This window comes from Amphiura filiformis, chromosome 8, assembly GCF_039555335.1.
Source record: "Amphiura filiformis chromosome 8, Afil_fr2py, whole genome shotgun sequence".
Taxonomy (NCBI): Eukaryota; Metazoa; Echinodermata; class Ophiuroidea; order Amphilepidida; family Amphiuridae; genus Amphiura; species Amphiura filiformis.
In genome coordinates this window covers 36,128,136-36,151,126 of record NC_092635.1, presented here as the reverse complement: position 1 = coordinate 36,151,126, position 22,991 = coordinate 36,128,136, and the positions used below count along the sequence as shown (strand labels likewise).

Below are 22,991 nucleotides of genomic sequence, written 5' to 3'. Positions count from 1 at the left end.
AAACTTACAGAGAGGCAGTTTTAAGAACAAAATATTAAACAATTGCAAGAATTTATACTACTTGTACGTGAGATTACCTGTGCATAATGTATATATTTTTACATTAATTTTAAAGTAGTATTTCGTGATCCTAGCATCCTCTTTTTATGACATTATCAGTAGATATCCACAAAAAAAGCTTATTCCCAAAATTTGAGTTGATTCTGATTTTGCGTTTGCCCTTTTAAACAAAGTCAAGTTGCAAGCTTGTTACTTATTTTTACCTTCAAAAGGTAACCTTGACTCATGTTTCTTTTACAAACAATTATGAAACATGACCGAATGGGTAATGAGCTGAACTCACTGTGGGTGCGACGTGCCATCGTACTTACATATTTCCTTTTAAAAAAAAAGGACATTTTCTGTGAGAACTCTACCAATTATGTTCTCATTTGAGCTATGTGTTATCATAAAGCAAACATTCACTTGGGGGTGATTCAAGGAAGTCAACCTACCTTAAGATAGGTCCCTGCGGCACATTGGGTACAGTTGTTATTAGACTCTCCATCGGCACAGCGGGCACACTGGCTCAGATCGCATGGTTCACATCGGCGTGTGAGGGTATTGCCGTACTCAAGAGGGGCACATTGGTCTATACATTGGTTACCCTACAATAACAAAGACAAATGATAATAATAGTGTGAGCAATATTACAATTAAAGAGACTTTCAGAGATCCATCAAAGACCAAAAAAAATCTTGACACTTTTTTCTGAAATCGTTGATAATTTGAGAAAATACCCAAGGTTACAATCAGAAATATCACTAAAATCATGGAGAAAACTGAAAGTTTATGCCAGTCTTTCAGATGGCATCCCTATTGAATTTGCACAGAACCCGGGGTCACTCCCATTGTGGCCTGTACACCATCCGCGATAATGAAAACGCGTAAAAGGGTACTTTTTCGTGGGTAATCACGATACGCGCGTAACGCGTTTAGGGTGTCAAAAACATGAAATATTGGGAAAAAGGGTAGCAAAATTGCAATTGCTAAATACGCGGAAATTAGGGTATGAAATTTGATGCAAGGAATAAAATCCCTGTTTAGGGTATTGTTTTTAGCCAAGGGTTAAATCCTTGTTTAGGGTGCTTTTCAAAAGTTGATTATCGCGGATGGTGTACAGGCCACAATGGGAGTGACCCCCGGGCACAGAATTACTTATCCATGGGTATAAACTAGAATTATGCTATTCGTAATTAAGGTGGCATCCACACAAAGGTTTGTAAATAAAAAGAATATGCAATATGCAAATAAGCTCATTAATATTCAGAAATTGCACAAATTCAAATTTGTCTCTTTTGACATAATGCAGTGGCTAACTTTATTTAATATTCATTGCAGGGTTCGCTACTACAATGGTAAATATTCTGAAAGAGCAATTTAAACATGACACATATGTGTGATTGTCCCTTTAAACTCTTTTAACAAGTAAACAAAGAAAAAAAATCACTTTCACCACAAACCCACAATGATTACATACATATGCAATTATGTATAAGGTCTAATTGTAAATATGGTTTTGTATTAAAAGTTGTTTTAAGAGAATCTAGGTTAACAACACACTGAAAGCAAATTGATATCCCATGGATTTCTCATTCCAGGAAGTGGTTTGGTTTCCCATACAAACCTGGATGTCCTTATTTCACTTTTAACCAAATACATATTTCATCAAACAAAAAGGAAGTGGCACTGATTAGTTTTATCAAGAAAATAGAACAAAGAATCAAAAGCTGGCTAACATTAGCAACAAAGAATCAAAAGCTGGACAGGAAGATGTACATGGACAAGTACCAAACCAAACATACTTTCCTATTAAAGTTTAGAACTGAACCTTCATACTCTGTGTGCTAGCCATAGGCTTCAACATAAAAATTCCAAGTTTTGAGATATTTTCTCAAAATATCAAGAGCTATCTTAAGAACCACTGAACAAATACTAGGATTGTTTGTACTCATTTTAATGCATTTTACATGCTGATTCCAAATATGATCATGAAAATTTACAATTCTGAAATTTTTTAAACTTAAAAAAAAAATTGAAACTTATCGTCTGCAGTCGACACCCGAGTGGGGAAAGTTAAAATATCAAAAATGGCGTTTGCCTACATGTAGACCACATTATACTTATCATTATCTCTGAATATGTCTCGATCCTTACCTGTAGAAAATATGGCGGTTTACATGCCGTACATTGGTCGGGGCTGTCGTTACAGCTCAAACATTGTGCAGCACATGACATGCAATTGTAGTCATCTTTGAGGTAGTAGCCCGTACCGCAATCATCCAGGCACTTTCCTGTTGCACCTGATAAGAACAACACATTGCGACTTGCTAAATAAAAACATGAAATGTCCACTCTCGCTCAACAACAAAATAGAATCGCACTTGTTTTCAAATTACGATCACAAATGTTCCCCGAATATTTGCTGCAACAGTAATCTTCCCAAATCAAACAAAACACATGCACTACTACTAGCTCTAGCTATCTACTGTAGATCATACAAGAACAGTGAGGAAATCAAAAATGTTTCAATGCACAGCTTGAAAAATGTTCCCCCTACATCAGTATTTGAAACACGACTCAACAGCTATTATAACAAAATATATTTCTACATTTACAATAGAGTCATATTACATGTAAGAATAATATCCATCGTCTAGCCTGCTCCACCAATCATCCCGTAAATACCCTATTTACCTACTTCTTTCTCTGCGTTTCACCTGTCACATATTGTATAGCACATTTCAAGGTATCAAGATGAAAGCCTAGCTGGCAACTTTCCCCACAGGTGTATTATACTGAAACTAATACCAATATGCAATGTAGTTTTACCTCTCCTTGCAAAATAATGCAAACACTAAACATTAGAAGCTGTATTGTACCCTGGTGCTTTAACTTTTTAAAGTCTTTTACATCTATCACTATTTTATATGAAATTCTCACCTGCTATTTAGTTAGTAACAGCGCCTACATCTTCTAAAATTGTTATATCACGTAAAAGCTTTTAATGAGCAACCTTTTCGATGACTGTATGGATCTCAGTCAGACAGGTATATCATTTTTCCCCTAACCCTGAGATGAGGTTACTAGCCCTGGGTTACTAGTACTTTTTATCAGCCAGACTCTATTGATTAAAGACTATTGATTATCCAAAGCTAATATTTACTACTATTTTTAACAACAATCCGATTGGGCTATTCCAGTTGAAATCCATACACCCCCCGTGGAAGACATGACCTTAATTTCCCCACAGGGAGTGTGAATTTCAAATGGAGTCACCCATTCAGGTAAGCTCCTTTGAAATTCACACTCCCTGTGTGGAAGATTTTAAGGTCATGTCTTTCATAGGGGGTGTATGGATTTCGACTGGAATAGCACATTTACATATGCCGGTCAGTGAATCGGAAAGTCCTGAAATATTTGAAAAATATCCTAAAAATGTTTCTTTTCATGTACCTTTGAACAGGAAGCGATGAACACAATTGATTGAAATCAAACAATTTCAAAATGTCTAAAAACCGGCATCGCTGGGTTATAGTTTAAATTGAGTTACATTTTGATAAATTATTTTAATACTTGGCTTAAACTTGTCAGTGCTACATACATTGTAAAACAGAACACACAACAAATTTTGAGATCCAAGTTTTTTCCTGTGTCTATTTGAGATGGAATCTGTGGTATTTTCAAACAGACGCCATTGAGAGCTTAACTTGATCCAACCGGAATTAGTTCTCCATTGGAAATGTATGCTTTGCTCTGAAAGGAAATCTTTTAAGGTTTTTCTTTTGTTTAAGTTTACACTTTTTTTTGCCTTCGCTTTTCTTGTTGAAATGTTATTAAAATGATGAATATCTTATGTCAAAATATTACAATCCAGCTTTGTTTAAGCCTATGCATGGATAGAATAGGAGCATGCATTATCCTTTTATTTAAGTTCTAAAATTTTTTCAAAACTCATTTCCATAAATATACTCATTCTGATTTGTATTAACTATTATTTCAGTTAATAGTACCAATTTGTTTTGTATATACAAATTGCAAAATAACAAATGTCTAAAATGTAACTATGTAGTTCTTTTGACCGACTATATTGATTGTCTATCACTTTATCAATAAATTGGTCACCTGACATTATAGATATCATTGAATATTGAATTGTATTATATTGAACAACATAATCACTGTGATTTAGCGGGAAATGTTTAGGCCCACCTCTTGGCCTACACAAATTTGGACATGATCTAACACTTTTGTTTTGGTTGATTTGTTTTGTTTTTGTGCTAAAAGTTTATGTTGAAAGAGAAGCAGTTTGAAAAAAATGTAATATTCGTACATGTATTTCAAGTATAAATTGAACAGTTTACATCAACAGTTCTCTACAATTATCATGTTTTCTACTTCTTTTTTAGTCATTAAAGTTTTCCCTTTTTTAAGTATTACTTCCATTAATAAAGTTTACTTTACTTCATTTACTTATGATTGAAAAATGATTGGTAAAATGCATTTAGTTCATTTTGCACAGGTCAATGCCCCCAAGAATAACCAGAGATCAGGCATATGCCATTCTCATTGCATCACCCACACTTTTGTTCTGCACAAACTTAGCCAAAAGACATCTAACCACATGAATGTCTTAATTATTGACAATACGTGATTAAAGTACTTCCTCAAGCAGAGTCACTATGTACCTAGTTATTGTCCAGCAATACAAAGAAATATATTGGATAGTCACTTAACATACCTTTTTTGATCAAAACCTACATTACATATGATAAATGATGTGTGGGCAATAGCGCATGCTATGAAAATTGCAAGATCATAATGACAAATCAAAAAATTAAACACCTGGGTATGTTAAATTAAATTGGTTAATATGCCTAATCTTTTCAAGAATTTTATTTCTATTGATTTTATTGTGAAGTTACAAAACGGTAGCAATTTAGCTGCTTCCATGGAATGCAAACCTTTCAATCTTCATGCATGATATTTCATCATTATTTAAAACCATTAGGAGTGCAACCTACTTTTTGATAATACTATAGAAGTAAGATTTAAAAAATGAATAAATAAATACAATTAAAACTAAAATTAAATTAAATTAATCAAAATAAATAGAAAAACATGCTGGTGAATTGGAAGTACTTCCACCTGTTGCCTGGCCACATTTTTGGAAACCGAAAGTTAATGTCTTCTAAGAACCATGTCCCCTTAAAGGATGTGTGGGTAACCATATAAACATTGGTAGTCTAGCCTACAGCGAGCTGGGAATAACCCTCACCAATGAACCTGACTATAAAGTAGTACTTCTATCACATTAAGCTCAAACAAAGAACCTGTCTTACGCCAATGGCATGTGGTATTATTAGTAATAATAAATGAAAACAAAACTATTAATGATTACCCATGGAGTAGGTGTCTGGCCAGGGTTTTTCACCTTGCCACCATGCGTGGATATGTGTGTGTTTTGAGGGCAAATTTCCCGCCTTTTTTGTGTTTACAAACATTGGAAAAATTTGCGCCAAGTGTGCTTGAGTGACCAAACCGCAGAACTTATTGATGTGAACTGGAGGTGAACAAACTTTTGCTAAGCAATTAAATAGTTGCCCACATATTTTGGAGTGTTCAGGAGACAAGATTGAAACCAGGATTGAAAATAACTAAAGAAACAAATTTACATATATAAATAAACAAATAAATGTGCCCCAGTTTCACGCAAAGGTTATAACTATAAATAATCTGGAACTGTCTTGTCATGATGGCATTAATCATCATAAAATCTGCCTAAAGTATAATGTAGGCTACAAGTATAGCTAAGTATGGTATTAGTCTTCAATGCTTCAGATGCTTCTTACAAAGGCCAAGAGTAGTATAACCGGTAGTCAGACAGAATACATACCATCACGTGTGACTGGCTGGCACTGAGTCCGCCAATTGACTGGCATACCGGTAATAGTGGGAGTGGGCCCTGGGCCAAGTTAGTGTCACAGTGGGTAATCAAGAATGAACTATTCCCTACTTTAGTTGTGCTATCTACTGAAGACAGGAAATCCAACCAGTGAGATGGCACTGGCATACTTTAGTGTAAAATAATATCATGAAGGGGAAGTTATAAAATTTTTCTTCTCTATTTCCCACCCTATGTACCATTTTTTTGGCTTAGTGCCAATTTATTATATTGCATTATATCAAAAGTTTTATATGCAAGAAGTTCAATCAATAAATGGAAAAATATTGAATATAATTGAAGTTCTTGTTTTACATTTCAGCTACTTATTAAAAAGGTAAAAAACAAATTAAAAAACTGTAACAAAAAATAACTACAAAACCTGCCAATTTAATAACGCAACTACTTCATATGAAGATGAAGTTACTGTGGAATTAGTAAATGAGGTTAATTTTCAAACATGACTTTATTAGCTTAATGCAAAAGGATGAGTTATCTTGCAATAAAATGAATTAAAACATAATGGTATAAGCTATGTTAACCAAGGAAAAACTAACTAAATATCTAACACTGTCTTTCAGACCTGAATTTCTTTTTTAGCATTTTGATGCATGGACATAGATCTTTATTTCCCTTATCATCTAATCTGACCTGAACTGCATTTTATAATTTTTTTATACATAAAAAAGAAAAAAAAAGGCACCATTGGAAGAATAAAATAAAAAACTTTGGAACGCAAACTTACCATTTGTTAATTCTGGTCTAATAGGACCCCACATAGTCTCTATAGAATATGCATGGTTATGTTTAAAGCATGAGCAGTAAACCACCATAGCATTAATGGGGAGGCGACATCATCAGCGACAGCATCAAGGATAAGCAGAAATGGTCAGCATCATCAGATCATCATCAGCACCCAGGATTATATAAATTAGCACCACCAACCCAGCGGGGTAAAGTTAGTGAGCAGTATCAAAAGTGAGTGAGATATGCGGGTATAAAGGAGAGAGAGAGAGAGATACAAAAACACCTAAAATTACCATGATGACTATACAATATCTAATAAACTAGTGAAATTGGTGAGACAAAAGTTGGTCATTATGCACTGACTTGAGTAGAATTGCCCTGTTGTATATCATTTTTGGCATTTTTTTTTTTCAAAAAAGACAAAATTTAATTTGAACTTGAGATCTATGAAGCTCCAAATTCTAAATAAATAATATCAAAATTTAAAAAAAAAATTTGATATTATTTATTGCAAAAAATGTAACCTTTTCATCCAAGCAAAAACAAAAATTGAAAGGAATATACCCTGTCAGTACATTATGAAACTGGAAAATTCACAAAACATTCTAGATATAGCAACAAGCATTTACAGTGTAAAAATTGGATTGTTTTACACTGAATTTGCAGTATGATTCAGAAACTCGAATGCATGAATATGAGTTACATGTCTGAATATATTATAAATATATGATTATTACAAATTTGATGAGTACAATGCCTGATGATAAGGCCAAACAAAAAAAAAGGTTTGTCTCAAAGCTCACGAATGATTTGAAAACAAATGCGAAATGCGATTTTTTAAAATATTTTTTTATTCCCGACTTTGTATTTTTTACGGTATTTTAAGAAAAAAAGTCTGATTTTCGCCGAATTTTTCTAGAAAAAACTATAAAAAAAATTGAAATAAAAGGAATTTCCGCATTTCCTTTTTTTCAAATCTTGCGATTTTACAAATGCGTGCACAAGCTTTGAGATGAACCCTTTTTTTGTTTGGCCTAAGCAACAAGTATTGATCTGTATCACAATTAATGTTATTGCAAGCTTCCATTTTTACATGAAAATTTTACATCCATTTTCAACACAAATTCTGATTTTGGAAAAAAAGAAGAAGAGACTTTCCAAGATCATTCATACAATCAACTATTCACATGCAGAAAGTTCATTTACACAACATATTCAACACAATGCCAGTAAACCACATACAATTTAGGTGTGTTTGTCTGCAGTAAAGTACAAGCGACATGAAACCACAACTGTGCTAGATGTACAAGTAAATTAGTAATAATATTATCAATAAATATCAAAAAGAATTTAAGTCACAGTAAATTGGAGATTATTAACTTTGAAAAGTGAGGAATGCTACTGATAGGATTATGTCTTGCATCAGCCTAAATGGGCTATTCCATTTAAAATCCACACTACCCCTGTGGAAGATTTAGGAAAGTCTTCCACAGAGGGAGTATAAGTTTCAAATAGCATAGACAATTGGGTAATTTCCATTTGAAATACTCACTCCATCCAGTTGTGGAAAATATAGGTATTGAAAGCCATAATACAGGGGAGTATGGGTTTCAAAATGATTAACCCTGACCAATTACATTTGAAAAACATACTCCCCCTGTGGAAGAAATTTCCAAAATCTTCCACAGGGGTAGTGTGGATTTCAATTGGAATGGCCAAATGAGCCTGCAGTATGGAATGTAGCCATGACCTTATAAGTTATAGGTATAGGTTTGAATTAGAATTTGAATTAAATTGACAAATCATTATTGACATTAAGTCTATCTGATCTGTGTCAGAAATGCATTTTGTTCATAAAGCTCACACCCACCAAAATTGGATCACATCCACACGTCCACACTTTTCATTGATACCGTGCTTTCATCACATGTCAGAAGATGACCTTTTGGCCACATTACTACTCCACCTATTTCCAGATGACCTTTTGCCCACGTGGCTACTTGATCTATTTCTATCCTGTGCAGGATCCAAACTTGGCTAGCTATTCAAATAATTTTCCTTTAACCTTTGACTCATTAATCAATTAGTCAATGCAAACAGATAGAACGAAGACCTAAAGGCAGCCGGCAATTAGATGGGTAACATTACTGGTTTCAACCTTTCCAAAATTCCATTGCAAATTAGCTCAAATTTTGGCTCCTAAACTTGAGAAATGGCTTGAGTCTAAAGTTTCACCTATAATGATTGCTACGGTGTATAAATTACAATGAAGTGCCATTTCAATAGTACACTAATGCCATTCATTTCTTTAAACCGCAGAATGCAGAATCCGCGTTACAGTGGATTTCTTTAAATACCATTGGATATTTGCCAATTTCTGAGATAAAGAAGTCTTTTCAAATATCCTGCTTCTAGTCTTTCACCACAAGTTCTGGTTTGCTGGCTACTACAAATACTAGAATAGAATGAAGCCCTAAAAGTAAGATACTATTACTATAAAGAATGACCACAAAATCTATCAACCTGGACATATGATTGTCAGTAAGCTTAAACTTCTGACCTTATCAGCCCATCCTGTACCTAACTTACTTTAACCTTTTGGAATCAACTAAAATAGATGTGAAATCAAATAATTGTAGACTGTAAATCAATCGGATCATTCATGGCTTGATAAATGTCTGGTTTTGTTCATTATTTTTACTAAATCAAACCAATTGGTCATATACTGGAGGGAGGATGAAAAATGGGAATTATTTTTTAGAACTCGAAGGTTGTTAAAGGTTAAGGTTATAGTTAATTTTGAGCTTGCAATTCCACGCTTTCACAGCATGCCTTGTCTAGTCATGTATGAAGTAATTGAGTTTACTAACAACAGAGACGACAATGCCTGGGAGGAACCCAATAAGGTCATGGCTGGGTTATGCTAGCCCTGATGCTGGGATTGCAATTGGGTGTGGTGCAACTTGGGTGGGTAGTAGCAAATGAGCGCTATCTTAAATGAAAAACGGTATGCTTACTGCGCTCATTCATTTTCCACATGTATTGGTTTCATTTAAGCTCAAGATGGAAGTTTATAAGCAGGCCACTTTTCCAACCACAAACTTGGCTTGAATCCAATCTAAACTGCAGCATGGCAGGTGCATAGGATTTGGCGGGTTTTTGAGATGACCAACATACAGATTGGTCCTTCCTCCTTAAGAATAGATGGTAACTTCTACTGTTACGTCTACATTGTATCTGTTTGTTCAACCTATAAAATGGTGGTTTTCTGGCAACCGCATTGAAGATGTTTGCAAGTGATCATTAAATGTGCAAAAATATTTTTATAAGAAATCAGTAATAGTTCAAGAGATCTCAGTCAGAATTAAAAAACGTAAGTTTTTTGCAGACAAAAAAAGACATGAACAAGACAAAACATTTGCTTTCTCATTCTGTATCTAGAATGAATAACATTAACTTTGTGGTTAAGAAAGGAAATTCATAATGTTGCTGTCACTTCCAGCGATCAATCTGAATTGCTAAATTTAGACTTTTTAAATTGCCAATGTAACTAGAGAACATTTCTTGACAACCCAAGGTTGTATGCACTTTTAATAAATTTACACTTTATCAAAAAAATATTATTTAAATTTCTGCAAGTGCAACAAAGTGCAGTTTCCTCTTTATTAACTGGAACATTATACATAGCAATACTCAATACTTCAGATATAGGTGAGCTTCACTCTATTTGGCAGTGCAAATAGTATTATCATTAATTTGACATTTTAAAAATGTCCAGACCTAAATTCTTTCATTTCATACACATGAAACTCCTCCTAATACCAGCAGTTCAGAAGCTCATTCAGAAGGCTTAGATAAATACCACACTGTCTACTGACCTTTCCTGATAGGGCAAAACCTAACTGTGGTTTATAATGGTATTATACCTACAGAAAGTACCCGGCACAGCCAGGTTCAAAGTTGGTTCAAAATAATTTTCTTTCGCTTTTAATACCGATCACTTTTTAAGGACATTGGCTCTAACTATAGCATTGCATTAGTAGTATTTACATCTGCTTTATGCGTGGTGTTTTGACTGGCTGCTAGCCTGGAGGCGCAATTTGCCACTTCATTGACCTGAACTCTGAGCGTTCTCACTTCAAACAAACTTTTACATTATCCATGATGCAGAAACATTGCTGACTTTAAAACATAAAGGGAATCCCCTTCTATTTTGCTCATCTTTTGGTTTCATTACCCTGACTTATTATCTTTTTTAGAGGAAATCATTATAGATATAAAATAAACCACTTGGATATGAAATCAAATGAATGGCCAATTTATGAATGAAAATGGCATACAAGTTTACACCCCATTAACCATGAATAAATGCATTGTATTTTTGGTATGCTATATATACCGAACACGCTTATATCGCTAGTGGTCATACAAAACTAGACTCTGGGCTGTTTTTCTGTTCTTTTTATTAATATTTTTGAGGTATTTGATTGAGGAACAAAAGTGTGATATTTCTTTCTCAAAATAAACTGGTCCAAATCTATAAATAGCACTAATTAGTGATACTTTTGGCTGCATGCCAAAAAATCATCAAGAGGGTTGAGTGGAATAGTAGAGAGGCAGCTGTAGTAATACTCTGTATTTTATATCTTACTCTGTTATAATGTCTCAGCAGTTCTAATTAAGATTGCCTTAAAGAAAAATATGTTTTGGGAATTAAGAACCCAATGAAAATTTGGAATTGAATTTTATGAACCTTTATGTTTAACTATCTAAATCACTGATGTTGGTGAAAATAAAAAAGTGCCATTTTCAAAACAAAATAGGTAGGCCTAAAGTAGTATTTAGTATTATAGTACAACCAACTTTTGATATGTATAGTATACAACATTTTGCTGCCCGGAACCCTGGATAACTTCTACTTCTACTTGGTTAGTAACCGAGGTTACCGACTTACTTGTCAATAAATATAATACACCCAAATAACCTCAAGATATATGAAATGAAGAAGTGTAGGCTTGTTTGAAGGCAAATCTGATTAATCAAGTTATATGTATGCACAATCATATATTCATTAGATGGAGACTTACCCATTGCTGTGTTTCCTTGGCATCTTACTCCTGCGTCCTCATGGTGGTTGCAGTCATTTTGGCCCCAGGGTTTCTGTCGGCAGTGAATTAACTCAGCTTCATTCCCATCACAGTCAATATCATCCATAAGAACGTTTCCTGCATAGGTTGAAATTAAAAACAAAATAATGAATAATGGTATTGTCTTGTGCCAAAATCCCCCTATGGAGAGGTGCTCAATACACAGATAATTTATATAGAAAATCATATTTTTATTGACGAAGAATCAAGCAAAACAACTAAAAATAGAAATGTAATACACTTGTAAGCAAGCCAAATAAACAAACAAAAACAAAAACAAAATAAAAAGTGCTTACCTCTTCCTGGTCCAAATGCCGGTGCATTGATAGCAGCTACCGCATGTCCATAGCCTAGTTCTCTGCATACAACCTCTGCATCCAGTATGTCCCATTCATCATCACACACTGTACCCCATTCACCGTCAACGTAAACCTAGAAATCACACAAGATAAAGGTTGATCGGTCACTGTTTTACAATGGTACCGTATAGGCCTATTACTCATTTGTACTCATTCTGAAAGAAATGCCATCAAAAGTCCTTGTGCCTTGATATTTAAAGTTTAAAGAGCAGGTAGTTCGCAACGCAAACTTAGAAAAACGGGCAAACAAACAGACACATCATTTATCGGTATGACATTTTCGTTATTGGTGACGCCCTATCTATCGTTGTGCAGAGCTACTACGGTATGGGTTCCTCGTACTAAAGAGCAGGTATCAACAATTTTCTGAAATTTTCTCACTGAGGAACTTATATTCAGAACTTCAGAAGAAGTTAGACTAGCTCAAGGTGTATGTACACATACTCTACATAAATGAAACACTGGATAGCCGCAGCTACTGGAACAATATAGTTTGATCCCGGTTAAATAATACAATCTTGTTAATTGCCGCACTTGTTGAATTGAACTTGAAACTGAACATGCTGAGTGAAAGTAAAAAAGTTAGTAAGCTTACAGTTACATATCCAACTCTTCAGTTTCAAAAATCCATGATTCCAACATCATCCTGACATAATCGTAACTATGACTTCTTGTATCATTTTCAAATCACTTTGAACATTCAAACGATCTTTTATCGTCCGCCGGCCTCGCGCACATTGCAGAAAACAAAAAACGAAATTCGTGTGGGCTGCCATTTTGTTTTAACAATTTACCCACAATTCCGTGCGTTATTTGTACCGGGTATAATAATGTAAACAAACATGACGCACGTGTGGCCATTGCCATGATTGCACCAAACTCCCTTTAGCTCTGTTTCTTCCCAAACAGTTTTTGACGTTCGTTTTTACTCAAAGTTAAGTTATATATAAAAGTGATCTTACCTCAACCCGTCCTTCATATTCAGATGGTCCATCAGCAAGTCTAATAGCTAGATTCTTAGCAAGTTTTGGATCGCATGATGAAACACATTTTCCATCTTTCAGATACATTCCATCTCGGCAGCTAGTGCAGATGTCATTCTGATCATCATCAATACAATTCAGGCAATTCTCGTGACATTTCTCGCAAATACGGGTCCATGTATTACCGTGAAAGTTGACGCCACAATTTTCCATACATTTTGCATCTCGCAGAAAACGCGGGTGTTCGCAACTGAGACAGTGATCGGCGCTATCTTGGCAGGTTCGGCAGTCTTCGGAGCAAAGTTCACAGCGATTTGTGTTAGGTACTCGGTAATAACCATCACCGCATGTTTTCACACAAAGTTGAGAAACATCAGGTCCGGAACATCGTACACCTGATTGTGAAAAAAAGAAAAAATGAGAATGTATCAAAAAATAACATCACAAAAACGTTCAAGTTTTTTGTCACTTTTAATTTATTGTCGAACTTTAAGAGCTAATATAAGGCTTATCAAGACTGGCACTTGAAATCATTAAAAGTAGATAAAATTTTCACTTACCAGCATCTTCAAAATGAGCACAATTATGTTCACCCCACTCACGGCGTTGACAAAATTCTAATTTGGATTCTGCACCAAAGCAATTGATGTCATCAACAAGAATCGGTGTTCTCAAGGGGGCTGGTTCAAATCCTGCATCTTCAGCACGTACAGCCTCCAGTGCGGTACCTAAAACCGAACAGGCATAATATAAACAAATCATAACCTGGCATTCCGTGCGTTCTACAAGCATTCTGATATTGAAAAAAAAAAAAAAAAAATCAAAGCCTATTACAGGCCTATAAAATGTTGCATTCCACGAATAAAAATTAATAACATAAACATTATAAAATGAATAAATTGATTGAGTAGTAGGCCTAAGTAATATTTATTTCTAAATACAATGGCAGTACTAGTAAACTCACCGAGTTGTAATTCTCTACACACAACTTTAGCATCTTCAACAGACCAGTCATCATCGCAAATAGTTCCCCAAACTCCTTCGTGTAAAACCTCTACTCTACCCTCGAAGTTATTACTACCACCTTGCAATCTTAAACGACTTCTGGCTGGACCCTTGGAATAATAACCGATTCCGCAATCGGCTACACAGCTTTAATTTAAAACAAAGACAAATACAATCAAAACCTTTTCAATTTTTTCAATTAATATGAAACTGTATTATTTTAAAATCATTTTCGCTATAAATACCTTAATCTTAATTATATGAATTTGAAGAGGTTGGTTTTATACTTTTTTATTATTTTTATATTTTCATGATACCGTATATAGGCCTACTAATGGAACAGGTTTACATGTATGCTTTAATGAAATGAGCTTCTTTTGTACAATTCTATAACCATGCTTAGGCGAAAAAACCCTTACACGGGCCCGACCGACCAAGAGTCCCGTGTTGGGACTTTAAGATTAAATGTAAGTAAAATCCCCCGTTTTCATAATTTTTTTGATGGGTATGCTCCAACGGGATTAGAAAATCTACAAATGTGAGGAATAAACAATTTAGGGGTGTTTTATTAGAGCTGGGGTCTTTCGGAACTGCGAGGTCCAAAAACAGGGGTCTTTCTGGGGGAGCATATATTATATACCTGTATGTATTAAGTGTCCCAGCCCCAACATGCCCAAAGACCGACCCTGGGGACCGACCCTACATATACTTGAAAGGTCCATCCGCCCGCACAGGGTTTTTTTGTCACCTAAACTTGACGCTCTTTTATTTTTTATTGTTTAGATTTCATTATCGCTTCATTACGCACGAAATATTTGAAATTTTTGAATGGAAAAATACATGTAGTTTTCCTCTGTTGAATTTGTGTAAGTTTGCCATGATTTTTGTTCATTTAATTTACCTAGGAGATTGGAATATTAAGTGTTTGATTTTACACACTTATCCGAGTCCCAACTTAACACCCCCATCGGATTAGCCCTTAAAATTCCAACTCCCACTGGCGTAAATATTGAACGCCTATATGTGCCCATGGTTATTTAAATAAAAGGTTCTGATAAGTAAAATATCTTTGGTTGAACGAACTGAAATTATTCTCGAGAGTTCTTGTGCTGTATATACACAGACACTCAGCACTACTACATCCTTGACGTCATCAAAGTAATGAACATTTATAACATAACCTGAACATATTTATTTATTGTTATATTTAGCCAACGGATCCCATATAAGTGAAAAAATAATGACATGCAATCATAGTCATCATATCCTCGGAGGTTTTGTTAAACATATAGTATCATTACATATCATTACTGTCTTATTACTGAATGTAGGTCATGCCTCAAAGGCAGGGGGAGATGTAACGCTGAAAAGACGACTTCAGCCTTAGTGCACGTGCATTGCGTAGGTTGGAGTTTATTTACATTTAACAGTATAGCTGATGACGTAAGAAATATTCTACTGCTTTCTATTAGTCTTACACTAGTACTAGAATGTTCTTAAATCGTTTGTTTACAGTTACATAGGGTTACATTGTCGCTCCGTGCGGACTGTGCGGAGACACACATGGGTCCTGATGGGATCGAGCTCAAACAAAATATTCAAAGCAGGCTAATTTGGATCATATTTGTGTGGATATTTGTGTTACAGTAGACTTAAAAACAAATAGACAAACAAACAAATGAAAACAAATTGTTGGGAATGTACTTACGCGTTGCCTAATAGGTACTGAGACTCTTCAGTACAGCTAGTGCAAGTTGATGCCGAGTCGACACAAGTTTTACAAGGGGCTACACATGGTTTGCACATCCGTGTGTTCTTGTCGCCAAAATATCCGGGTCCACAAATCGGAACACATCGGTCATTTTTCATAAAAGTGTCATCAGTACAATGGGAGGCATCTCGTTTTTTAAGATCTACAGCGAAAGAGACAGTATAGGGAATCCGTGATAAGGATACGAGTATCATATGATTATCATTTTATACAATTTTGTTAGGGGAAAATATACGACTACCGGATCGGACTACTGTTAATGTTGCATCTTTTTTAAATTAAACACGAACAAAAGGAAAAGGTATGATGAAAACCACAGATCCTGGAAACTGTGAAAACACAATTTGTAAGAAAAATCTTTAATCTACATTACTGGCATGCTGGATACTTTTGAGCAATTTTCTTATACCCCTACGACAGTGTCGGCGTGACGACATTGATGTACGAACGTGATCAAAGATAACACTTCTAATGTTAATATCTTTTTGCACGGTGGGCGATATAATACAATATCTCCTTCTTTGAAAATGATTTTGATTGATAATATTTAGATGTAGTAATTATTATTGATCCATCCCAAATATGACCTTTTTGCCCGGATGAAAAATTCTACAGCTGTTACGGAATAAAAACACAACAAAATTCTCACTAAATTAACCGACGTCATTGGAATAATTTAGAAAAAAATTAGTGAATGGAAATAATACGTAAATCACAGCTAAATCAATGATATTTAACGTATATTTATTAACAGTAACAGATGTTGATGCCATTAATTAATGTGGGCTTTTGAAAGGATTTACAAGAATTGTTATAATTATATATATTTCAATATAGGAGCATATACATATAAGTCTATAATGGTAATAGTAAAGGCAAATGATGTTTATCACCCGATATTTATCTTTATAAATAAATGATTTAAAGGATCAAGTTCATGAAGACAATTTTAAATATTTTAGCACGTGCATGAGAGGAGGGAGAATCTTCATAATTAATGCCTCATCATCATTCGCGGAGGAGACGACATGAGCCACGTGAAAATGTCGTCGTCTTGATATTAAGTCGAATTGTCTCAATGACGCACATCAAACATGGAGGAGTCTTACTGATCGATGTGGGCTTGTATGGAATACTATCGTGTTAGTGAAAAAATATATTAACATAACATTATCTTGTCTGGCAGTTAAAAATATCCACGAAAACGTTAAAACGATTATTGAAATATTGGACTAATTGCATCATCATTGATCATCAGGATGTAAAATAATCTCCGGGATTCGGACAATCGAGGAAGTTAGTTTTTGGGTTGATAGTATTCATGGTATTTTACAAAAAGACGGAAATGGGATAGGCCGCTGGTGCTTGTCGTATACTGAGAAAGGGATTTTCTAAAAATTGTGATTAAAAAAAAATACACACATGTATTAAAAAAAGAAAATAAGAATCCAAGAAAATAAGATAACATATTTTCGCCAAATTACGCCTTTTTTTTCGAAAATTTAGTAACGTCCCATATACGGGCCCATCAATATCCACCGACTTCGAGGCTATATTAAATTTCGTGCTCAATTTAAGGAATTTTGATTGCGCTCTATTATGTTTTCTTTTCTAGGTTAAACTTTTGTGCTTAATTATAATTGGAATTTGCCCGAATTGATCAAATCAGATATATAGCACTTATTTGATTAAAGTTGCCCGTACTACTACTGGGTCATGGTCTATGGTCATCTATGTCTAACTTTACGCCCAGGTACCTATTTTAACTACAATGCATGACAATGCATGATGCAATCAAATTTACTTTTGTTTTGGTTTGACTCCCACGGGAATAGATTAATTTTACAGAATCAAGATTTTACGGTATTTTATAAATAAGAGCACACGAAAGGTGAAACGCCTACCTCTGATCGCACTTGCCGAAGCTCCATACACTAGCATGGCTAATACGGCGAGGTGTATTGCCATAACTATGGTGATGAACTTCATGTTGTCCATCGCCTGGAAAAGTCTTTTCCTCCAATATCAGTCCTTATGTTTTCAATAGAATGTTAGCTTCAAATATTTTTTATTCTGAATGTTATCCACGAATAAAGATCAGCTCTGAAACAAATGAGACGGAGATGACTTGTATTGTAAATATCATTCGAGAGTCGGAAGAATCTTCAACGAACTTAAAGAATATTATGATTGTGAATTCTGCAAATTATTTAGTTAATGAATTTGATTTGAGAATCAGATAATAAAAATAAAAACAAAGGTGAACTTGTGAACCCAATCACCATATGGATTGTTGCTAGCGGGAACGCTGACCACACGTGGTATATAAGTTTTGGTGATAATTTCCCGCGCAACCATAGGAAATTTACAAGTAGGGCCTAATTAGTTTTCAGTTTCGATACTATAAATAACGTTTTTCCTGTCAATATTTCTACAAAATGTACGATATGATCATTTTCAATACATTACATAATTGCGAGTATCATTGTGAACGCAAACATTACTACATGACGAGTGAATTAAAAATAACAGCAAATCAACTTACCTTTGTTGGAAATGCTCTTCTTCCAGATCTCCTAATTCAAGAAACGTGCTGCTGGTTTTCTCCCAAATTAATTGATTTCAAAACTGGTATTAATACAACGAAGAATAAAACCTCACTCATCTATTCATAATACTGGGTTAACAGAAAATTAAATTACCGTAAATCAAGAAGACATATTGTTCAGAAAGATACAAAACTATATCCAGTGGTAAACATGTAAAACGTGCACGTTGTTGTGCCGGCGAAAGCGATTCTGATTTTACTACGACCGGCGTTTTCTGTTTACAAACATTAGAGTACCGGGTCATTTGCATATATGAATAATGTAGTATCACTCTCCATTGACCAAAAAAAAGTCCCACGAAGATGGATCCTTCCATTTTTGTTTAGGTAAGCACTTCCGCTCAAATATGGTACGTAACCAATCAGTATTCTAAAAATATGTATACCGTACAATGCCTAGGATAATTGGAAGAAAACACAACTTTTACTGATCATTTATCTTTAAATTTCAATTCATGATATTGTTTCAACAAAACCCCTGAGAAATAAGAAGTCAGTATTTACTAGCGATTATGATAGCTATCCCCTGTTATTTTTATATGAGCAACCGCGTGTGAGAGCAAATATTAATGAATTGATTGCATCAGGGTCATTGGCTTCCCGGGCTTGCATTTGATTGGCTAGTCGTTTTCATTGACGCAAATTGCTTTAGTCTCGGGTTGCAGGCTGCCTTTGGCTTCATCGCGAAAGGACGACAGAAACTGACTGCGAAGAAGGCTAAACTGGCTCGTGCTGACATGGTAGTGGTACTAGCGTAGCTGCGTAGTATTTCATCATCTTCAAGTTCATAATAATAATAACAAAGTTACCAGCCGCTTTATAAAACAAGGGGTATTTAAAGTCATTAATTTGCTCTGTTGTCCTAGAAACACAATGAATTTGGCTGAATCCACTTAGGTACTTTTTTTTTTTTTTTATTGTTGTGACGTGTGTAAACATTACAAAATTATGTCCAAAAAAAATCAGGTTGGAGAAAATGACCAAAAAAGCTATAATTATTAATTATAATCTTTCAAATTTTTATTTTGTTTATTCTTTACTCAAAATGATGAAATAAATATTAGGAATAACTGCCAGGTAGAGTTTCTGTCCATTTTAAGCTACAATAACAAGGTAAGGTTAAAGAAAACTCACTGGTTATTTCGACCATTCAACATGCAGTTCTATGGGGGACTTAAAGCCGGGACTTAGTCATAATAATTATGTCGAAATTTGCTCTTTTAATTTGACCTACTAACACAACAAATTTGGCTGATTCCAATACCTATTAGGTGCAAGTTGGGACATGTAGGCCTACATAGGCTATTACAAATATGCCAACAAATCAGGCTTGAAATAAAATAACAAATTTCATGTTATACGATCGTACATTAGCCTATGGCTTTAAAATCCCATCCGTTAACATTTTTTTGTTGGCTAGACTTGACTAACTCATTTTTTCTTTTGTTGACATGATATTGCTAAGCCTACCGTAGATCCTACTGTTGAAACTCAAAGAAAGTTTAATAACCCAATAAACTTTTTTTTTTTTGGTACTTGTTAAAATTTGACCACTTTCCCACAAAATTCAGCTTTATTTTAACTTTATTTTGGTAACCAGTACAAAACTTCATTGTTCATAATATGGGAACTATTGAAGTGAAGTTTGCTGCACTAGACCTAGGCCTATATGCCAAACTCACTGTTAATATGTGAATTTAAAATTTTAAGGAAACAATTCAGTTGTAGTAACCAAATGATCTTGAGCTGGCATTTACTTAAAACTATAATTTATTAGCATATAGGCCTAAATCAGAAAAGTTGAGGCAGCGGGTAAAACTGTACTCAACAACAAATAATTTCTGAGTGTAGGCCTATTTAGTCCGGCGTTACACAAACTGATTAACTCGATAGCCTCTCGATAGAAGTGCGGAGTGCATGGAGAAGGTATGCGCGACCAGAGAATTTCAAAACATATCCCAAACAGGATTTGCCCTTTTGAGTCAAAATTACCCGTAAACATGAATTGTAGTAGCGTGGATTCGCAACAAATTTAACTCCTGCCCTGAAGAGATTGTATAGGCCTGGGGCTATACTTTTACAGAAGGTTATCTGTAAGGTACCACCTTTGCAGGTTTTTGAAAAAATACACCCCCTATAGTTTTTTTAACCATGGTCCTAAATGCAAATCAGCAAGAACAAACTTTAAAAAACACACTTAGTGTCAGGAAACACGCTTTATGAACAAGCGAGATTTAAAAAAAATATATACTATAGAAAACGCTTGACCAGGCCGATAGCCAGGATTTATTTTTAGGGGGGTGCTGATTTTGAAAAAGTGGACTTTTTTTTTTATTTTGGACCTTTTTTGGACGGGGGGGTTGGACATTTTGGACCAAAAGGCATAAAAACCAGTTTTTCGCTTGCAAATGGGACTTTTGGGTCTTTGGAATGGGGGGTGCGACGCACCCTGCACCCCCCCCCTGGCTACGCTTGACCCTAAACGCGATATTGATATTTGACCTTTTGTCTGAACATCAAAAATATACTTTTTCCGGATAGAGGAATACCTTGGTTTTAAACAAGATTTGGGCAATTTTGAAATTTGACCCCTGAATTGATTCACATTATAACATTTATAAAGAGGATGCATCTGAGACGAAAATACCTAAAGGTAGGGGTATTTTAGTCTCAGGGATGCATATCGATGATACATTTTTGTAGCTTTTTTAGTTGTTACTTTTCGTCCTCTATAGTTTTCTATAGGGTGAAGGTGCATTGTGTAAAGTAGCCTGGGCATGAAATAAGGGCGGTGAGAATTTTTGTCAAGTCACGAACTTGCACACTTTTATCGTTGGGACAACTTTTTTGACACTCAGTCAATCCTAGAAAATCGGACATCCATAGCAATGCATAAACATACGGAGCCCCTAAAGTGACATGGTGGAAAAAAGTAAGAAATCATTATTTCGTTCCCACGAAAAAATTATTTCGTTCCTAATGGCCACAAAATACTATTTCGTTCCTAATGGCCACAAAATACTATTTCGTGGGAACGAAATAATGATTTCTTACTTTTTTGATTTAATGATTTGTCACTTTATAAACAAATATTATGTTCGACGTATGCATCATGATGCTAACGTGACGTTGTTCATTGTCGTAATTCGTTTTATATTTTTTTGTTTTATTTAAGGACACACTGAACCTAACATGTTACACCATTCATTCTCTTGACAAATTCTTATCACGTTCTGGAAAATTAAGTTTTTTTAAAAGTTTTTGAAGTTTTACAAGTGTAGGGGTGTGTGCATCTCAAAGAGAGAGAACATACCAATATATGCCATAGGCGTAGATCCCGTGGGGAGATAAATCCCCAATATTTTGCCAGGGCCAATGTTGACGCCTGTATGTGGGTTTCTGACCAAATTGACCTCATTTTTGGCCATTTTAGCCCCCCAAAGTACCAATTTTTGCGGGCTTTGCGCGACTTTATTCCACTTTTGCACAATATTTCATCATTTTTGATTCAATATAGCAAAATTTTTTGCGCGCTTCCCGCGCATTTGGTCGCCAAAAGGTGCTGGATTCACTATACTTCAAGAAATTGTTTTCAACCCCATCCCCCAGGGCCGGATTTACCTTTTTGGGGGCCTGGGCCAGGCCAAAATTTGGAGGCCCCAAACGCACATCCGTGAGGAAGGCATTTTTTTAGATCTTACTATTTGCACGCGAAGCACGCGAAAAATTTCAATTATAGAGTATAGACTATTTTAGCCAAAATTAAAGCTGAATTTTGCTATATAACAGGCCACTGCGCGCGAAGCGCGCAAAATATTGCAATTTTTGTAGGTTATTTTGGCCTTAAGGCCAGAGTAATGGAAGACACATTCATCCACGCCCGAATTTGAGATTTCTCGATATTTATCAACACTAAGATGTATTCTTTCACTTGAAACTGATAACATACAACTTGCTAATATTTAGTCGTATTTTTGCTTGAGTTTATTTCACTCTTTTCAACCCTAAAAAGTCACATGGCTCAAGACAGCTCAGTAAATTGGCGGGAAATAATGAGTCAGAAATGCGCGAATGCGAAATATTGTGATTACGCGCGCGATTCGCGTTGCGTGACGCGGCGCAACTCTGCGCGTATGTCCAATGCAGGCAAGGCGCATTCGGTATGTTGTTAATGCCAGCAAATATGGTGTAAACAAAACAAAAATTTGCAGTCAAAATGCCACTTAGATTTTTTTAATTATTTTGAATTTTGGCGCACTAAAAGCAGACATTATAGATTCATTGGTGCAAAAAGATACATATTTAGACCATGCACCCGATACAGCTTTTACAAACGCGAAAGTCTTACCGTTTTAAAATATAAGAATGTTTTGTGCATAATTTTGATA

At 35.0% G+C, this 22,991-nt stretch overlaps 1 protein-coding gene across 1 annotated transcript in view; it reads right to left on the bottom strand.

Moving 5' to 3' along the window:
- Window positions 1–18,770, bottom strand: part of LOC140159508 (scavenger receptor cysteine-rich domain-containing protein DMBT1-like) — a 55,748-nt gene extending 36,978 nt beyond the window's left edge. Inside the window, exons 1-11 of the mRNA XM_072182997.1 lie at window positions 18,541–18,770; window positions 17,900–18,098; window positions 15,933–16,137; window positions 14,184–14,371; window positions 13,780–13,947; window positions 13,199–13,614; window positions 12,174–12,309; window positions 11,818–11,955; window positions 6,729–6,767; window positions 2,197–2,342; window positions 495–647 (exon numbers count right to left, since the gene is read on the bottom strand). Of these exons, the coding sequence (XP_072039098.1) occupies window positions 495–647; window positions 2,197–2,342; window positions 6,729–6,767; window positions 11,818–11,955; window positions 12,174–12,309; window positions 13,199–13,614; window positions 13,780–13,947; window positions 14,184–14,371; window positions 15,933–16,137; window positions 17,900–17,993 (1,683 nt within the window). The 5' untranslated portion in view covers window positions 17,994–18,098; window positions 18,541–18,770. The remainder of the gene's footprint in view (window positions 1–494; window positions 648–2,196; window positions 2,343–6,728; window positions 6,768–11,817; window positions 11,956–12,173; window positions 12,310–13,198; window positions 13,615–13,779; window positions 13,948–14,183; window positions 14,372–15,932; window positions 16,138–17,899; window positions 18,099–18,540) is intronic.
- Window positions 18,771–22,991: the final 4,221 nt, after the last annotated feature.